Genomic DNA, 15277 nt, shown 5'->3' with positions numbered 1-15277 from the left:
TGATATTTTGAAAAAGATGAACCAAAAGATAAACCAAAGAATTCTGCCTTTCCCTTGGATTCCAGAGTCAGGCTGGAGAGAATAATAGAATCCATCTGGTGGGGTATAGAGAGGATCAATCATCTTAGCTTTTTTTTTTTTTTTTTTTTTTTTTTTTTTGAGATGGAGTCTTGCTCTGTTGCCCAGGCTGGAGTGCAGTGCCACGTTCTTGGCTCACTGCGGCCTCTGCTTCCCAGGTCAAGCAATTCTCCTGTCTCAGCCTCCTGAGTAGCTTGGATAACAGGCGCTCACTACCACACCTGACTAATTTTTGTATTTTTAGTAGAAACGGGGTGTCACCATGTTGGCCAGGCTGGTCTCAACTCCTGATCTCAAGTAATCTGCCTGCCTTGGCCTCCCAAAGTACTGGGATTACTGGCGTGAGCCACCATGCCCAGTCCATCTTAACCATTTTGAAGTGCACTGTTCAAGTAGTGTTAAGTGCAACCAATAACTTTTTTTTTTTTTTTTTTTGAGACAGGCTCTCTGTCATCTAGGCCAGAGTGCAGTGGCACAATCATAGCTCACTGCCTCAATCTCCTGGGCTCAAGTGATCCTCCTGCCTCAGCTTCCTTAGTAGCTGGGATTACAGGCACACACCACCATGCCAGGCTCGTGTGTGTGTGTGTGTGTGTGTGTGTGTGAGACATGGTCCCACTACGTTACAGTGGGTAGCTAGTCTGGTATGAGCAGGATGGGAGAAGACCCCCACCTCACACACACCAGGAGTGTTGGGTGATCATCAGGTGCAGGCAGTTAATTGTCTCTCTAAAGTAATACTTGGTCACAGCTGGCACCAGGGAAAGGCCGTCTTCTAACAGACAGAAAACACCTGAAACTGGTGATCAGGTGTTTGGGAGAAGGGATGGAAGAGCCTGTAAGTATGCCAATGCATAAAAGCCCAAGTCAAAAGGTCAAACTGTGCACTTGCCTTTCAAGCCACCTGCTTGGCCCTCTTCCAAGTATACTTTCTTTCCTTATTGCTCTAAAGCTTTATCATAAACCTTCCCTCCTGCTCTAAAACTTGCCTTGATCTCTCCTTCTGCCTTATGCTTCTCAGTTGAATTCTTCCTTCTGAGGAGGCAAGAATTGAGGTTTCTGTAGACCTGAACGAATACTGATATGCTCTGCCAGTATTACGCTTTGCAGACCTGCGGCTTGGATACTTGCCACTGCCAACTAACAGCCATGTTGCCCGGGCTGGTCCTAAACTCCTGCCCTCAAGCGATCCACCTGCCTTCGCCTCCCAAAGTGTTGAGATTACAGGCGTAAGCCACTACTACCAGCCCAGAACTTTTTCATCTTGCAAAAGTGAAGCTCTATATCAAATAACAAAAAGTTCCATGACATTTTGAATTCAATTTTATATAATACTGATTATATTCCTGAAGGTCATAAGCTGAATAGATCTTTATATACCTCCTGAGTCTCATAACTTGGGGGTATGTTTCATGAGAAAAAAATTTTACTCAGATGTGTAAAAGCTCACACTTTTAAATCTATCCAAAGAAACCTATGTCTACATTCCTGCCTCACTTATTTCTAATTCCAAGTCCTAGGCCAGCTAATCTTTGGGGCTTGCCCCAGCAGGAAGAATATGTCATGGCTGCGGTATGAACAAAGACACTAAGCCAGCGTGCTCCTGGTATGCTTAAGGTAGTCTGGGGAGGGAGTTAGAGAAAAAGATTTATGTAGAGGAATAGTTGTGCCAGATGATGGAGGACCTAAAATATCAGGCACAGGGTTTCAGGCTTTATCTTGTAGGTGTAAAGTTTTGATTGCAGTATCATGATGAAGGCACTGCTTTAGGGTTATTGGTCTGGTCATGGTGGGTGGGTTAGGGTAGAAACGAGAGATACTGGAGAGAGAAAGGGCCCATGCAATAATCTAGGCTTAAGGCACTAAAGGACAGAACATGGGTGATAAATAGGGTGGAATAAACCAATCATATATGATCAAGATAATGTACAAAGGGGTTAGTGGGAGTTGAGATGTAATTGGATGGATCTGTATAACAGGGGGAAGTTGGTTCTGCAGAGCCTGTGCTTGGGGGATTAGGGCTTAGAGAACACTGGAGGAGGTTTAATTCAGCTGCCCCCAGCTGTGCATGAGAGAGTGAGCCAGAGAAGACTGTGACAACTCCTTCCTCCATTATCAAAAGTATTGGACATGGCAATTTAGCGGAATTTACAGATCTCGAAGAAGCCATTTGAATGTAAGTACAGACACTATACGCAGTCCCAGACATCTGACTTTTTGATTACCCGTTGTTACAAATTGTCCTATATCCATTACTTTCTGGTTATGGTATCTCTCAGAAGGGGACTTTATTTCAGCAGAGTTTCATACTGTGTTAATAGTCTCTTACTAGCAAAGTCCTAGAAGATGGGCTTAACCTCGGTAATATGAGCACCTAGAAGAAAAAGGGTCTTTAAAGTCACTCAGCAAAAACTCTAGGAGGACCCCTTAAAGCTCCTGGGTCTGGATATTTTAACAAATATTACTGTGTATACACCTGCCAAAGTGAAGACACAGTGAATTAATTCCATACAAAAAAGTAAATTCGGCTGGGAATTACTTAAGGGTTTGCATATTCTCCTTGGTATCAACCTTCATGCACATACAGTAATAGTGGCATGTGACAGACCCATTGCTTTCTGAAGTTCTCCCTTTCCCAGTATGGCATTAGGGATTTCTGTCGTCTCAGCAATGTTCCCAACCACATGCAGCCTATTGTATGAGCTTATTGTACATGCCATTACATAGCGGCGGTGACTTGATTAAAAGTCCTTATACTTCTATGACAATCTTTTGACTTCTGCATTTAGTAAGGACTCTGAGCAAAACACACCACTTAGGGTCAGTCTATCCAATGAGTAGATTGATTTGTTCTCAATATTAGAAGTTTTGTTTGAAAAGAGAGTCACTAATTTGAAAATCTTTCAAGAGTGGTCAAAAATCCAACAATGTGTAGCACATTTATAAGTCAAATCAAGATGAACATAAAATGAAAGATTATTGACCAGGAAAAGAGAGAGGAGAATCCACTCTTCTGGCTTCTGGCAACACTTTCTATAATGCCCACAAATGTAGGAACTATCTAACATTTACTTTTAATTGTTAGTCTTTATATTTTCCAAGTCAATATTTCCTTATCTAGCTCTAGGCATAGTTGGATGAACATATCTATGTATACACAAATGGACCTTGGTGTTAAAGGCTAGTGCATAGTTAGCCATGTTCTTTTAAAAATCAGCATGCCAAACTTCATATGGAACCAAAAAAGAGCCTGCATAGCCAAGACAATCCTAAGCAAAAAACAAAAAAAGCAAAACAAAACCAAAAAAAAGCTGGAGGTATCATGCAACCTGACTTCAAACTATACTACAAGGCTACAGTAATCAAAACAGCATGGTACTGGTACCAAAACAGAGATATAGACCAATGCAACAGAACAGAGGCCTCAGAGATAATGCCACACATCTGATCTTATACAAACCTAACAAAAACAAGCAATGGAGAAAGGATCCCCTATTTAAGAAATGGTGTTGGAAAAACTGGCTAGCCATATGCAGAAAGCTGAAACTGGATCCCTTCCTTACACCTTATACAAAAGTTAACTCCAGATGGATTAAAGATTTAAACATAAGACCCAACACCATACAAACCCCATAAGAAAACACAGGCAATACTATTCAGGACATAGTCATGGGCAAGAGCTTCATGACTAAAACACCGAAAGCAATGGCAACAAAGCCAAAATAGACAAATGCTATCTAATTAAACTTAAGAGCTTCTGTATAGCAAAAGAAACTTATCATTAGAGTGAACTGGCAATTAACAGAATGGGAAAAAATTTTGCAATCTACCCACCGACAAAGGGCTAATATCCAGAATCTACAAAGAACTAAAACAAATTTACAAGAAAAAAATAAACAACCCCATCAAAAAGTGGGCAAAGGATATGAACAGACACTTTTCAAAAGAAGACATTTATGCAGCCAACAAACATATGAAAAAAAGCTCATCATCACTGGTCATTAGAGAAATGCAAATCAAAAGCACACTGAGATACCGTCTCACACCAGTTAAAATGGCATCATTAAAAAATCAGGAGACAACAGATGCTGCAGAGGATGTGAAGAAATAGGAGCACTTTTACACTGTTGGTGGGAGTGTAAATTAGTTCAACCATCATGGAAGACAGTGTGGCGATTTCTCAAGGATCTAGAAATAGAAATAACATTTGACCCAGCAATCCCATTACTGGGTATACACCCAAAGGATTATAAATCATTCTATTATAAGGACACATGCACAGGTATGTTTATTGCGGCACTGTTCACAATAGCAAAGACTTGGAACCAACCCAAATGCCCATCAGTGATAGATTGCATAAAGAAAATGTGGCACGCATACACCATGGAATACTATACATCCATAAAAAGGATGGGTTCATGTCCTTTGCAGGGACATAGATGAAGCTGGAAACCATCATTCTCAGTGAACTGACACAAGAACAAAAAACAAACACTGCATGTTCTCACTCATAGGTGGGTGTTGAGCAATGAGAACACATGGACACAGGGAGGGGAACATCACACATCGTGGCCTGTCGGGGGTTGGGGGCTAGGGGTGGGATAGCAGGGGGTGGGGGGATTGGGGAGGGATAGCATTAGGATAAATACCTAATGTAGATGACAGGGTGATGGATGCAGCAAACCACCATGGCATATGTATACCTATGTAACAAACCTGCACGTTCTGCACATGTACCCAAGAATTTAAAGTATAATAAAAAATAAATGAGCCCCCCCCAAAAAAACAATCAGTGTGCCACTTGACACTCATAGGCTCAAATAAAGTCAATGGCTAAAATGTTGTGGAATATATTTGACATTACCATCAAAAATGAATGTTGGTAGTTTCTTATCAACATTGGTAGTATCTTAATCCAAAGATACTTGGATTAAGTATCTTTGCTTAATCCAAGTTTCTGAAACAAATGAATTAGCTGTTAAAGATATCTTCAATGGCTTCCAAGTTGTAGCAATATTGACTGCTCATAATGCACTAAGATAACATTTGATTTATTGAATTGTTGCTCTAAAGGAGGCATCAGCAAACCATATCCTATTTGCCAACTTTGGCCTGCCATCTGTTTTTTCTTTTAATTTAAATTTAAAAATAATTCAGTAATTGAATAAAAAATGATTCAATAATTCAAACGGATTCATAGGAAGTTGCTAAGATAGTATAGAGAAGTCCCGTGTATGCTTTACCCAGTTTCCTCCAACGAGTACCTTTCACATAATGTGCAGTATCAAAACCAGGATTTGGTAAATACGTTTATTTCTATAAACATATCTACATGTGATTTTGTCACATGTAGATTCATGTAGCCACCACTGATACAGACGATGCCATCATCACAAAGATGTCCCTTGTGTTACTCCTTCATAGTCACACACACATACCTCCCTGCCCTGCACCATGCCTAACCCCTGGCCAACACTAAATTGCTTCCAACTCATTGTCATTTCAATAATGTTATATAAGTGGAATAATATAGCATGTGATATTTTTCAGGCTGCCTTTCTTCATTTTCAGCATAAGACCCTTGAGATCCATCCAAGCGATTGAATCAGTAGTTTGTTCCTTTTATTGCTCAGTAGTATTCCACTGCATGGATGTACCATTGTTAGCCATCTATGGTAGGACATTTTGGTGGATTTCAGGTTTGGCTATTACAAACAGTTGCTGTGAACAAATGTGTACAGCTTTTTGTGTGGACTTAAGTTTTCATTTCTCTGTGATAAATGCCCACAGGTGCAAATGTTGGGTCATATGGTAAGTATATGCTTAAGTTTCTAAAGAAACTACCAAATTATTTTCCAGGATGGTTGTACCATTGTATATTCCCATCAGCAATGTATGAGTATTCGTTTATCCACATCCTTACCAGCATTTGGTGTTGACACTATTTATTTTAGCCATTCTGATAGGTGTGGTGTCTTACTGTGATCTTAATTTGCATTTCCCAGATGGATAGTGATGTTGAACAATTTCCATGTGTTTGTCATTTTTCTTATTTGGTGAAATTTTTCTTCATTTCTTTTGTCCATTTTATATTGGAGTGTCTTGTTATTGTTTAGTTTTGAGACTTCTTTATACATTCTATGAGTTGTCAGATACGTGGTTTGCAAATATTTCCTCCCAGGCTTGTCTTTTCATCTTCTTTATCAGATCTTTTGTAGAGCAAACATTTTACATTTTGATGAAGTCCAGTTTATCAGATTTTTTCTTTTATGAATTATGCTTTTGGTATCAAGTCTAAAAATTCTTTGCTTACCTGACATCTTGAACTCTCTGTTCTTTTCTAAAAGTTGCATATTTTACATTGAAATCTATGATCAATTTTAAGTTTTATATATAAAGTGTGAGTTTTAAGTAGAGGTTCCTAAGTTTTGCCTGCTTTATACTTTATACAGAGTATAAGGCATCATTTTTTGAAAATACTATCCTTTCTCCTTTTGTGCCTTTGTTAAAACCAGTTGACAATATTAGTGTGAGGCTATTTCTGGTTCTATGTTCTATTCTATTGATCTATATGTTTATCCATTCACCAGTATCACACTGTCTTGAAAGAGGGTAGCATACTTCCTCTCATTTTATTTTTCTTTTTCAAAATTGTTTTAGCTATTCTAGTTCTTTTGCCTTTCCATATACATTTTAGAATTATCTATAGCTACAAAAAAAAAAAATCACTGGGATTTGGCACAAATTGCTGCCCAGCAACTGAACTAAGTCCAGCCATTCTAGCATCAGCTAGTGGCCATGCTACAGGCAGTGAGGTTGGGCACAAAATTTCCCCCCAAGGCACAGCTATAATTTTTCAAGTAAAATTGAGATATGCTAGGGCCAGGCTAGCTGCCCTCTCAAATATATCATTTCAATGTGACTAGCAAGGCCTGTTGGAGCCTTTCCATCTTGTTAATTCTCCAATTAGAATTGACCTACCCTAAAGTCGAGATGTCAGATCAGCAAGTCCCAAAGTTTCTATCGGTCAGGTATTCGGTTTCGAGAGCTGCACATTTAAAGTTCCCTGTTTTGGGAGGGGACTGTAGGGAGGCACTAGGGGAGGGATAATGGAGGGTGGGGAGTTGGGGAGGGATAACATGGGGAGAAATGCCAGATATAGGTGATGGGGAGAAACCACATTGCCATGTGTGTACCTATGCAACAATCTTGCCTGTTCTTCACATGTACCCCCAAACCTAAAACACAATAAAATTATGTATTTAAAAAAAAAAGTTCCCTGTTTTTCAAAGTGGATATTGTTTGGTGGCTGGGTCAGGTAGGTGGCCACACTGGATTGGGAAAAGGCCTGAATGCTCTGACTGCCATTAAGAGTGAGCAATTCCCCTTTCCCCTCCTGAGATTCTGTATTGTCTGGAGGACCACCTAGGAGGGGTCACAGACACATAATTTACACAGCCCATTATTACCTCTGTACATGCGGCAGCCCTTGAAAGGGAGAATCCTACTGACAATTATAAGACAGGTAAGTGTGGGAATACAACACATCAATTCCATTGTACATTCAGAATTAGAAGCCACATTACATTGAGTCACCCAAAAGGCCCCGCCTGCAAGATACTATTAGCTTCCCTTCCTCACCATGGAACATGTTAAAAAGCCTTTTCCACCACGGGAACACCACAGACCGACGAGAATGTGTGCAAGTCAGGGGCTACAAGTGGCAAGTAAGTGCTGGATCACATTATCCCCCAACCAGGAGGGTTGCAGAAGAGGCTGTCTGTGGGGAAGAAAATTTTCAGCCTTTTTTCTCCTTTAAGCCTTTTGCTGCAGGATCAGTGCCGGAACACTGACAACTACCTCTCCTGAGGCAGTGGTGAGCCCCTACAGCATTCAGAAAGAACTCGGGCTCCAGGCTTTTTTCCCCCATACGCAATGCCACATTTTACTACGAAGCCTTCGGCACTTCTGTCACCCTGCACCCAGCACCTTGTCCTCATTACTGGCTGAACCTGCTGTGGCCTGCTCTGCACTTTTAGGCATGGCTTTGCATTCACTTTGGCATCTGAACAGTGCTGCAATTGCTTGCAGCTCAATCAAATAACCTCCTGTTTTCAGTCTACCCAAGGCTCTTAATCGAAGAGCAAGGTTCTTCTTGATAACACCATTTATTTTACATTTTGGGACTTGACTCAGCCACAGTTGTCACGAAAACATCCTTTCCTCTGCCTGCCTGCAGGAGTAACAAAGCACCATTTGCACTGTTTCAATCCTACCTCGTTGCTAAGCCTCTAAACATTGCCTCCTGTTTGTGAATAGGTAGGACCATGGAAAACCTTAGTGTCCACCAACCCTCTCCCTATATCCCTCATTAGGGTGAGAGGATTCACTACCAGATCCCAGGGAGTCTTACATTCCAGAACCTGGCCCATGGTTCTTTTTTCAGAATATCATTATCTTTGTCAGCATCCCATCCTTGTTGCCAAAACTCTTCAGTTCCAGGATTTCACTTTACCTTACTGACAAACCAGTAAGTTAGCCTGTTACAATCTCAAGAATGCTGACAGAAGACAAGAGACTCTTGGGTCAGAGGAAAAGGAGTTTATCACACTTGGCCCAGCACTCAGAATGAACCTCAGCATATTCGCATCAGTTCCCCTTGTCTCCGGTTTCACAGGGGCAATGCAATGGGCCTGGATGGATAGCAAGCACACTGTGGTGTTCACATTGGAGTTAGGCTGAACACTAAGTGTGAGGAATCCACTACTTCTATAGTAAGCAGTTAAGCCTGCTCCTTGACCTCGTTACTAGTTACATAAATCCTGAGAGATGGCTCAGGCAAAATTGTCAACAGGGCCTTGCAGTCTTGGCATACCTAGTAAGATAAGAGGCCTGACTGTATCCTCCAACAATTACCCGTTTTGTGCTTTGGCTTTGTTGACTCTCATGTATTTCTCTCTCAATCTGTTGTATACTGATGCCTCACACAGGCTATGCACTTATACAATAAATACTTGATGAGACAGTTGGCTAAGAGATGAAGATAGCTAGATCAAGAATATTGTCAAATTGCAGTTTCAAAGACGGAAGAATAATTCCTTCAAAAGTTTGGCCACCATTCAGTCTGTCAGCTACCTGTGAGTCCTAGGTGGAACTGAGAGCTAAAGGAAACTTTTCTAATACATCTTTAAGAACTAAGTCTACAGCTAGTACCTAGAGGACTGTCACATAATACAGTCTAGAAAGAGACACTTCTATCTTTCTAGAAAGAAATCTTTCATTCTGGTGAGAAGGTTTTAACAACTGACAAGACAATATGCTGTTGCCAAGGAGAAGACCCAGTAATTATGACTGTAACACAATGCTGAGATTAAACTTCTGGGCCAGGCGCAGTGGCTCTCACTTGTAATCCCAGCATTTTGGGAGGCCCAGGCGGGCAGATTTCTTGAGTCCAGGAGTTCAAGACTAGCCTGGGCAACATGGCAAAACCCTGTCTTTACAAAAAATACAAAAATTAGCCAGGCGTGGTGGCATGTGTCTGCAGTCCCAGCTACTTGGGAGGCTGAGGTAGGGAAATCGCCTGAGCCTGGAAGGTTGAGGCTGCAGTGAGCTATGACCACACCACTGTACTCCAGCCTGGGCACCAGAGTGAGATCCTGTCTCAGAGGAAGAAAAAAGGAAAAAGAAAAAAACCCCAAAAAACGACTACTCAGTCCAAGAGCTGACTGCATGAACAATTTTTTCCTTTGGAGTTATTTCAGCCTTAAAATACCACCAAAGTTTGTATTATCACTTAATATTTATATTCCAAGGTTTTACTCTTCAGAGATACACTATTACTGCTTTAAAATTATGACTAAACAAATGGCCGGGCGCGGTGGCTCAAGCCTGTAATCCCAGCACTTTGGGAGGCCGAGGCGGGTGGATCACGAGGTTGAAAGATCGAGACCATCCTGGTCAACATGGTGAAACCCCGTCTCTACTAAAAATACAATAAAACTAGCTGGGCGTGGTGGCGCATGCCTGTAATCCCAGCTACTTAGGAGGCTGAGGCAGGAGAATTGCCTGAGACTAGGAGGCGGAGGTTGCGGTGAGCCGAGATCGTGCCATTGCACTCCAGCCTGGGTAACAAGCGCGAAACTCCGTCTCAAAAAAATAAAATAAAAAATAAAATAAAATTATGACTAAACAATAAATTCCAGATTTTAATTCGTAACACATAAATGATAAATATTTGAGGACTCAAAGGAGATAAAAAGTGAGATCAGTGGCTGTAATGAACATTTAAGGAATAATTCAGCATATGAATATTGGTAGTTAACTTCAGATCCACACAATGAAAGGCATAAATAAAATGACACTGCTTTAAATGGTTATCACCGGCAGACCCCATGAAGCACCCGCAAGGTCAGATGTCATGGGTTATTTTGGTAACTCATAAGGGACACAATAATAAAGTGACAGAGAAGCAGGCATTTTTATTCAAATGGCATAATTTTTTCTTTCCTAAGCAATTTCACAAAACATATCTTATTTTTCTTGTATTTCTATTAGATTTCAAAAAAAAGTAATAACATTTTTCTTCTGAAAGCTACAGTGACATCAATAAAATGAGCACTGAAGTCATAATGTTTTAACACATTGTCATGCAGTGTTTTTGTATTTATCACTGGGATATAAAATGCTCAGTAAGTGGCTAGTGTAAAAATATTAGGCACTAATCAATTACACGTAAGAACCAAATTGATCCCATCACATTGGAGGGATTTAAATTTGAGGAAAATCAGCTTTCTGACTTGGTTAAAACAAAGTCTACAATGTAATGAGACAAAATGGAAGTAGTTTAAGTAATAAATGTTTAATCAAAGAATTTTACATATTATTAACAGCATTCATTTGGCCAAACATCTACACGTTTGTAGAATCCTACCGTATATAAAGTGGGAATGTATCAAGTATAGACTATGAAAGTGCAAATAACAAGTCAAGGTTAGATTAACTTTTTTTTACATTATAAAATTAACTTGTTTACAAAATAGGCTTTGCCAAACTTCATTACTGAATTGTAAAGTCAATGACTGTGTTGTTTTTAAAATATGTACCAAGGAAATACAAATTGGATAATTATCATTTTTCATGCTCAGAAGAGAACAGCACAGAAATAAAGGATACTGCACAAGGTGCAAAGAAACCGGAACCATTTTGTATGCTATCTTCACACAGAGCATTCTTTCTCACCTTAACTGCAGCTGTGCAAGATGCCTCAATGTGATGCAAAGACTCTATATTGGAAAAGTTACAACTTGGTCTAAAAACTTATTGGTGTTGATATTTTTAATCCAAAATAAATTCATAAAAAATCCTTTAATGGACTATTTCAGTTTAATATACAGTAATACACTGTAGATAAAGTTAATATTTCCCCCCACTAACTTTAATAGGTATTTATATCAATGTTTCTGATCACTGGAGAAATAAAAACTAATGTGGACCTTTGTTATGCCTGGCATAGGAGGATTCCCACAGTTTATCCTAAGAGGATCTGGAGAATATTAAATATTATAATATAGTATCCTAGCAATATGATTTTTAAGTATAAGCATATTTCAAAAGCAGGGTTTGGAAAAAAAGTAATTAAAAACCATAATCACATCACTTGTGGATAACAATACTAATATAACTTTTTACTCAGCCCAGGACTTGCCTGTACAAACTCAGAACTGAAATTTTGGTATCTGTAGATTTCTGGTAACAATTTGGCAAAACACTAAACGGAGCGTTGCACTTACCTATTTTGCTTATGTTACGCTAGTTTTGATAAAATGTAAGTAAAACAACCATTCCAACAGTTTACTCTAGTTTTAATTACACACTGTACCATTGTATCTTAATTATAACTAAGACCAGTATTTTCTTCACAGTAGACACTGATAACTAGGAAGTTGATTTTTTTCAACACTAAACAGTAATCACACAGCAAATGAGTATTGTGCAATAGAACAAACAGATGTCAGCATTTGCTAGTTAGGCAAACAAACTGGTTGAACATTTAGTTGTTACTGTAAAAGCAAGGCCATGGGTGGTTTTATGGAGGTCTTTGCAATTCATAGCATAGTTACTTCAGAAGAGACATTGAAATTTGAATTACTCACTTATTTAACTGGCAACTATCCATTTAGGTTAGGCAAAGGCACGGTAACATGTTGCGCAGGATGTTTTACTGAATTTCTTAATAATCGTGGGATTTACTACAACTCATGAAAACTCCACTTTTTTTTCTATATTATAAAACACCTACCATTAAAAGTAATTGCACCCATTAGTAATTAGAATGCACTGTAAAAGTGTGAAAACAAATAACTATGATTGCACTTCCAATAAAGTGTCTCTTAAAATACAGCACCGCTGTTGCTAATCAACTGTATTTTAATATTAAAATAAACTTTTTAACAGCAGCATTAGGTTTAGTTAACTTAAGCTACAGGCTACATTTATATAAATGCAGTCTCCATGGCAACAAAAACCCATTTAATTCTGGAATATCATTGTTACTGAGTGGCACCTTTTACTCCCAAGAATGCTGACACTGCCCTGGAGCACTCTAGGATACTGCACACCTAAATGCCTTGTTAGTCAGCACACAAGTCAGAGTTTGGCACAATTGGACTGTAAATAGACATGAAAGGAAATCTTTGCTTCATGTGAAAATTAAAACTAATTATACTGTGGTAGATGTGGTACTAAAGAGACTTCAATTCACATTGCTTAGACAAAAAGGAAGAAAGGAAGTTACAGAAGAGCACAAAGAGACAGAACATACATGTTATCGGATCTATCAAAAATGAATTTCTAGAATGAAGAAAACTTTTTTGTTTTTTAAAGGAAAGCCACCCAAAGATTAGGGAGTAAGCCTTTAGTTTAAATGTTCAATTTAAGTATTGTCAACCCTAGGCTAAATAGAGGACTGCATTTTCTTAAAATATGGAATACAACCTATTTATTTCATTTTTGTTTCTCTTTCTCTTGCTCTCCGTTTTGTCAGCAGAAAGGGGAAAAGCTATTCAATTAAGTACAAAGGAAATTCCCTGTAAGGTTAAAATAAAAAATGAAGCTACCATTCAAGGGAACTCCTTTGTATTCAACCCTAATGTTGGTGGTTTATCACTGAGTTGGAATTAAGTGAATCAAAGTCTCTTTCAAGCATACTCCACGTAGCATACCATCTATATCTGTAATTCATTTAGAGCCCAGATGTGTGCAGTTCACACTAAATGTACTTGTTCAAGCCAGTCACTTGAGGTTTGAGGTGTTTGACTTGAAACATCTGAACCATCTACTCTGTTGGCCGCCTCATTACCACTGTCACTAGCTTGAGATGCTGCTTCCTCAGTCAGAATATTTTCTTCCAAACGATTTTCTTCCATCTGGGTTCCTCTACCTTCCCTGACACTGGCATCTTCAAACACTGAATCTTCTGGCAGCACCAGTTCCACATCCTTCACACCTTCTGATCCATCTTTGATACAGGGGAGCTGGGAATCTGCATTAATTTCTGTAGTTGCTGGAGGAATCAGGGCAATACTCTGAGGGTTCATGTCATGAAACCAAGCCATGATGTTGCCAAGAAGATTGTCATTGATGTTAGGGTCTTGGTCAGCTGAATCAGGGTCACTGGATGAGGGACAGAAATCACTTCTTGCCTCACTGAGAGGGTGTGAACTGAGGGTGTCAGTTGAAAATGGGTCACTCTCTGCTCCTAGTCTCATAAGGCTGTCTCCAAGTTCCAAAAGCTCAGAGCTGCTCAATGCAGCCCGAGGGCTATCCGTATTTCTGGGGACAGAGTCCAGCCTGGAAGGTAAAGAAGTGCCTATTGCACCTAAGGATGCTTCATTACTGAGGAAGTCTCCAGTTTCTTCATCAATGGCCAGTCCAGACTCCTGCAGTGATAACTGTATTGCAAGAAGTATATTGGGATCATCTTCATCCAAGGAACTCAGAGCCTGAAGCAACAGAAAGCAAAACCACTTTAAAATTTGACTAAAGAAAAACTGATTTAACCAATCAGGTTTACCATTCTTCCTTTACCAACAGATTATTAATTCTATTTATACAGAATAATTATTTTATCTACTAAAATCTTATAATTTTCTCTGTGCCAATGCAAAAGGAAAAAACCCTACCTTAAAATAAATCTAAAATATGGTAAAATCTTTTCCTGCAGCACATCTTTAGAACAAAGATTTTAGAATGGAAGGAAGAAACAGGAAAGCAATGAAAATAAAAACAGGAAACCACACTCAACAGTGAAAGAGCAAAAGCATAGGCAATAAGGCTGCTCAGAAAGGCTACCTGAAGAGAGTCCTGGTTTTCAGAGCGACTGGCAGGGGTGTAGTCACGCAGGGAAGAGCTGTGCAGTACACTCATAGATGTAGAACTTACCACGGATGTGCCAGGTCTGCGGCTGCTGCTGCCGCCTTCTGGAATATCTGTTTCAAAGCAATTGGTACCAAAGACAATTTAGTGACAAGTAAGACTTAATTATTTTTTTCATACACCTGGTTGTTGAAATTGGCAATTTCTCATGTCACCTGTGATGACATGTTCACTTAAATCTTTCTAGGATTTCTCATCCATATTTGTCTTACCATGAGCAATAACATATATATGACACTATCACTTCTAATCCATGACTTTTTCCCTTTTGTGTGTGTGTGTAAAGGTTAAAAAAAGCCTCTGTCACCCAGGCTGGAGTGCAGCGGCACAATCTTGGCTCACTGCAACTTCCGCCTTCTGGGTTCAAGCGATTCTCCTGCCTCAGCCTCCCGAGTAGCTGGGACTACAGACATGTGCCATCATGCCCGGCGAATTTTTGTATTTTTATTAGAGAGAGGGTTTTACCACGCTGGCCAGGATGGTCTCAAACTCCTAACCTCAATTGATCTGCCTGCCTTGGCCTTCCAAAGTGCTGGGATGACAGGCATGAATCATCATGCCTGGCTGACGTTTTCACATTTTTGCTTGCAGTCTATATGGTTCTATTCATAAATGCAAGTGCTACTATCCATTTCTCTTTTTTTGTGAAGCAATAACTAAAAAAGGTTTTTCATTTTTAGATATCTTAAAATTAAATAATCTGGGAATTACGAAAGTCTGAAGAGCAAATCTTTAGTCCCATTGATCCTGACATTACAGTTGGAAG

At 39.5% G+C, this 15277-nt stretch overlaps 1 protein-coding gene across 6 annotated transcripts in view; it reads right to left on the bottom strand.

The window, feature by feature from the left end:
• Window positions 1-10531: 10531 nt before the first annotated feature.
• ANKIB1 (ankyrin repeat and IBR domain containing 1) overlaps window positions 10532-15277 on the bottom strand; it is a 167452-nt gene continuing 162706 nt past the window's right edge. For 5 of the 6 annotated variants that reach the window (XM_003921199.4, XM_010345286.3, XM_074379413.1 and 2 more), the window contains 2 exons: window positions 14428-14564; window positions 10532-14078 (listed from right to left, as the gene is read on the bottom strand). In XM_003921199.4, the coding sequence (XP_003921248.1) occupies window positions 13341-14078; window positions 14428-14564 (875 nt within the window). In that variant the 3' untranslated portion in view covers window positions 10532-13340. The remainder of the gene's footprint in view (window positions 14079-14427; window positions 14565-15277) is intronic. The other variant, XM_010345292.3, reaches the window with a different exon arrangement.

Source organism: Saimiri boliviensis, chromosome 10, assembly GCF_048565385.1.
Source record: "Saimiri boliviensis isolate mSaiBol1 chromosome 10, mSaiBol1.pri, whole genome shotgun sequence".
NCBI lineage: Eukaryota > Metazoa > Chordata > Mammalia > Primates > Cebidae > Saimiri > Saimiri boliviensis.
This window is presented reverse-complemented; position numbering and strand designations above follow the sequence as displayed.